Source organism: Ascaphus truei, chromosome 11 (genome assembly GCF_040206685.1).
Source record: "Ascaphus truei isolate aAscTru1 chromosome 11, aAscTru1.hap1, whole genome shotgun sequence".
NCBI lineage: Eukaryota > Metazoa > Chordata > Amphibia > Anura > Ascaphidae > Ascaphus > Ascaphus truei.
In genome coordinates, this window is record NC_134493.1 from 58,643,402 (window position 1) to 58,648,453 (window position 5,052).

General features: G+C 41.6%; 1 protein-coding gene across 1 annotated transcript; it reads left to right on the forward strand.

The window, feature by feature from the left end:
• Positions 1 to 3,592: 3,592 nt before the first annotated feature.
• Positions 3,593 to 4,538, forward strand: LOC142462896 (olfactory receptor 5V1-like). Its single transcript, XM_075565111.1, has one exon. The coding sequence runs from the start codon at positions 3,603 to 3,605 to the stop codon at positions 4,536 to 4,538; it is 936 nt and encodes a 311-aa protein (XP_075421226.1). The 5' UTR covers positions 3,593 to 3,602.
• Positions 4,539 to 5,052: the final 514 nt, after the last annotated feature.

A 5,052-nucleotide genomic window follows, 5' to 3' on the forward strand; every position in this document is an offset into this window, starting at 1 on the left:
TGTGTCTAGGCAGTAGCGAGGGTCCCCTTCCCTTTTCCCCTTCCCCCTCCCTTATTACCCTGGTTGCACATTTTTTGCAATGCGTCAACATAGTCCGAAGCGCAGTTCAATAGAGGTACAAAGATTAATCATTACATAAATAGACTTACATACAAGTTAAGGTCAAACAGGCACAACCAGATATAGAGATGTAATGAGGGCCCTGGTCCAGAGAGCTTACATTCTAGATGGAATGAGGGACAATGTGGAAATAAAAAGGTGAAGTGGCTGCTCATTGTGGGATGGAGTAAGCCTCGGGATAGACTATGGTCCAGCCCGAAAGCTGATCCTATTAAGGTTAGAGGGTGGGGATGTTACATTGAATGGAGATTGATCCTACAATTTATTATAGAAAGCTCCAATCTTCTGCTGCTGGCCTTTTCCTGGGTTAACCTTGTGAATCTGAGTTGTAGCAAGGAGACTTTATTACCTCGTCCCCAGAAGTTTCTCTCTTAAGCTCTCATCTTAGGGACACATGGCATGTTTTGTATCTGGAAACAGGCCCTTTCTAGTTGAGGAATCCCGTGCTGTATAGAAATCGGACCTTTGACAGCACGGAAGAACCACTGGGCACATCTCCTGCTGTAAATCCTCAGACCCTGTTTGATTCCCGGATATCTTTCATATTTAAGATAACTGTATCTCTATACCAAGCCTTTTGTAATCCCTTTACTTTATTTGCCACCTCTGCTGGGAGACTACTCCACCAATCCACCACTCTTCCCGCAAATAAATACTTCCTGACCTTTCCTCAGAGCCTCCCACTCTCCAGTGTCCGACCTCCTGCTCTAACTCTTCTCTTTCTCTGAAACACGCTTCTCTCCTCTTTGTTGATTAAACCTTTTATATATTTGGCATTTGTAATCATTTTACCCCTCTCTCTTATCTCCTCCGAGCGGGACAGCACTGCACAAAACCTTATTAAATACCTTCATTAAATACCCTATATTTAATACCCTATGAACGTTGCTCGAATGCCTCTGTTTCCATAAGTGTTTTGCAAAACTGTTATTTTGTGGCTCTGTTATTTATTTCGTTTTAATAACCAACCGATTTTTCAAAGATTTGTTTAAATTTTGTTGTCTTTAGTGAGATAATGTAATTTTCTAATGTAATAAATAGACTTATTCTGGTAATATCGTTTGCTTAATGATCAATGTTCTGAAAACTATGTCTGCCTGTGACTGTACGTAATATATACAGTACATACAGTATACACTGTGCAGTTTTGCGCTGGTTATTAAATGCCTCACTCATCCCCAGATGTTATTGTGTAAATGTTTTGAATAAGTCACAATTATGTGGTGTAAAGGAACAGGTACAGATTCTCTGTGTACTATCTCCTTTATTTTATTTAGTGGGGACAAGCACCAGCTTTATCAGAGATAACATGGCTTTCTGTCAGATTTCTTTCTGTAACATCAAAGTGTAACATTTAAGTGTGTGGAGTTCATCTTGGAATTATAATCTCTGGATGTTTTCATTCTACATCTTTAATCATTGATGCATTCTGACTATCTGGGCTAACTTTCTGATTTATTTGTTCAAACAGTTACAGCTACAGATTTTAAAAATGTATTAATTGCTATGTGTGAGCTGGATTCTACTATCAATAGCTACAGATTTTAAAATGTATTCATTGGTATGTCTCCTTCAATTAATTTGCAAGATCCTAAAATGTAATTAACAATTTGGTGTGCCTGAGTTGATTAGGCAGACCTCTCCCTTAATTGTTAATCAATGTGGCTGAGTTTTAGAATACTTAAGGCAGGATACCTTGGCTGTGAGCCATATGGCTCTGTGTAACATTTAAGTGTGTGGAGTTAATCTTGGAGTTGAAATTGGAGGTGAAGATCTGAGGAAGATCTGGACTCTGAACAACAACTTTACAACTGTGAGAACTTTACTTTCTAAAAGCTGTGATTAATTGTACGCTTCCAATCCTCCAATAACTGGGATGTCTCTCCTCCTGTATCTCACGATGCCCTCCATATTGCATTTTCTGTCTACTGTTTCCTCACTCCTTGGTGAATGTCTCTGTTCTCTCCAACTTCCCCACTCCCCACTGCACCATTATTTATACACCTCTCTCCCAACAACTTCTTTACCCCTCAATAAACCCCCCCCCCCCCCACAAATCCTCTCTTCACATCCTTTATCTACTCCTTCCTGCTGCTGGGGATCTCCCCTAAGCCTGAAGCCAGATATACACACCTGATCTCACCCGCGCCTCCCTGCCATCTCTTCCCCTTTAAATGGTGTTAACCTTTTCATTTAACACTGACTAACCTTAAAACTTGCCCCACAAATCCAGCATCCCAATACCTGCACTCATGGCTACTGTCCTACAGTCACTTATACCACCCATTGTGGCCAAGCACTGCCATCTACAGCACTTATTCCCTCACCTGCTGTCTCTGTAAGTTTCCCCTCAAACCTTTTAGATTGTAAGCTCTTCGGGGCAGGGATTTCCCTTCCTATTGTCTGATTTTTTGCTGCACTTATTGTATAATTATAATTCCCTGTACTGTATTCTTTTGGCGCTATATAAATAAAGAAATACAATACAATATTGCATGTAAAAATAAAATAGCTGCTAAAATCGTGACAATGGTGTTTTTAAAGATGGATGATCTGAAACTGTTGTTACTGGAAATAGTAAACAACGCATGCAGAGCGCTCCACGGATTCGATATAAAATAATGTTTAATACCATAAATATCTGGTCAACAGACCACAAAAATATATCACAATAAATGTTATACACAATATAATAAATAACTTAAAATAAAAATAAAACACTTTACATGATATATATAAACAATCCCACAGAATGGGGGAAAAACAATGTTAGCTCTATAGGAGCACAACAGCAGGCGCGAAAATACCAAAGTTCATCTAATAAAAACAATCACAGTGAGAGTCCTATGAGAAACTTGATATAAAACCACAATGAGGGAATTGATACTGACCACAAGCGGCAGCGGGCTGTCCGTGTGAACGCGGAAAAGTCCGCACCGCGCGAACATACTGCAGATCTTCCCTCCGCTGACGCTTCCTGCTTGTTCCCTTCCAGCCAATGTGTGAATGTGCAGAGCAACCTCCCGTGCCCTTTACGCGTTTCACAACCACGCGCTTTGCCTGACGAATTGTGCAACGTTTTCTTGCCGTTTTGGGAGCTCCTTTTGAAGTTCTCAATTATAGGAGTGCTTTGCATTTGTTATTAAATGTTTGACTCATTCACAGATGACACAAATAGATGAAGGTACCATGTTTTCCCGTAGAAGAGATAAACCCTACTTTTCTTTCTCATTCACAGATGTTCTTCTATAAATCCTTCAGAGACCTAACTGGTAATATGAATTGACCAGTTACAATGTATTGGAAGGATAGACATGTGAGATGATCAAACCTCGTGTGCAAACTTCATCTTTCATCATCCTCATCTCCTGTTGGTTTCAGAACCTGCAGAAAACGTTGTTATTTTGGGGCACACATGAAAGTGGAATAAATGTTTAAACATTATTATCCCTGTGACCACTTCCCTGTTCAGACATCTTAAAATGGAGCGAGACAATGTTACTTCTGTCCAGACCTTCATCCTCCTGGGATTCTCCCACCTCCCTCATCTTCGCCTCTTCCTTGTCTCTGTCTTCTCTCTTCTCTACATCTTCACATTGCTGGGAAACGGCCTCATCATTATTCTCATCAAAACTGACCACCGGCTGCACACACCCATGTATTTCTTCTTGGCCAACTTGTCTTTAATGGACCTTTTGTACCCATCGGTCACGGTTCCCAAAATGATCTGGGACCTTGTTTTTAGGGAGGGTGTAATATCCTTCCATGGCTGCATAGCTCAGTTATTTTTTTTCATAACATTTGCTTCAAATGAGTGCCTCTTTCTCTCTGTTATGGCTTTTGACCGATATTTAGCCATTTGCAAACCTCTCCATTATGGGACCATTATGAGTCATAGGATGTGTTTAAAGCTGACAGGTGGGGCATGGGTTACAGGCTTCCTCTATTCTGTCATTCATACCGTCCTCACCAACAGCATGTTATTCTGTGGTCCTAACCTTATCAACCACTTCTTCTGTGACATCCCCCCTCTCTTCCAGCTTGCCTGCTCCGACATCACTTTCAACATGATGTGCGTCTTTGTGTCCGTGTTTGTCATGGGGGTGTGTAACTTCTCCATCACCCTCAGCTCCTACACTGGCATTGTGACCATCATACTGAGGATAAAGTCCAGGGAGGGGAGGATGAAAGCCGTCTCCACTTGTGCGTCCCACCTCATGGTGGTCTCCATGTATTACGGGACACTCTTAATCACTTATTTCCGTCCCATGAGCAGCTACTCCCAGTCCAGGGACCGAACAGCTGCTGTGATCTACACCACAGTAACCCCAGTGCTAAATCCCGTCATATATAGTCTGCGGAATAAGGACGTGAAAAGGGCACTGAAGAAGATTTTGTGGAAGGGGGCAATCTCCTAAAATATACTGAAATTAGATGTTATTCTATGCTCACATGATACAGGTTATGTATAGAACAGCAGATTAAATATAACATTATAAAAAATGCACCATTAAAAAAAAAATTGTATTCAGCCTTTTTTTCTTGTACAATTATAGCACTTATTTGCAGAAGTTAATGTTATGTAACCGAGCTCCGTCTTACCTCCGGTGCAGGGAGGGATGTTGCAAGGGGGAGGAGAATATCAGAGCGAAATTCAACACAGTGACAGATGACCTTCAGATGATAAGTGATGCATAAAATCCCGAGCTCAAAGACAAAACTCCCTTCTCCTGATGAAGCTGCCAATCAAGCGCAGCGAAACGCGTTGAGTTTTGGACCATTCAGTGATCCTTAGAGGAAGAGAGAGGGGAGGAGAGAGAACCAGGAAATCAACGTGTGTGTCGGCGTGCGTTCCAAATTCCGGAGTAGGAAGTGACGTCATCGGAGCCGTGGACACAGAGGACATCCGCAGTGAGGACGAACTGCAGGCTG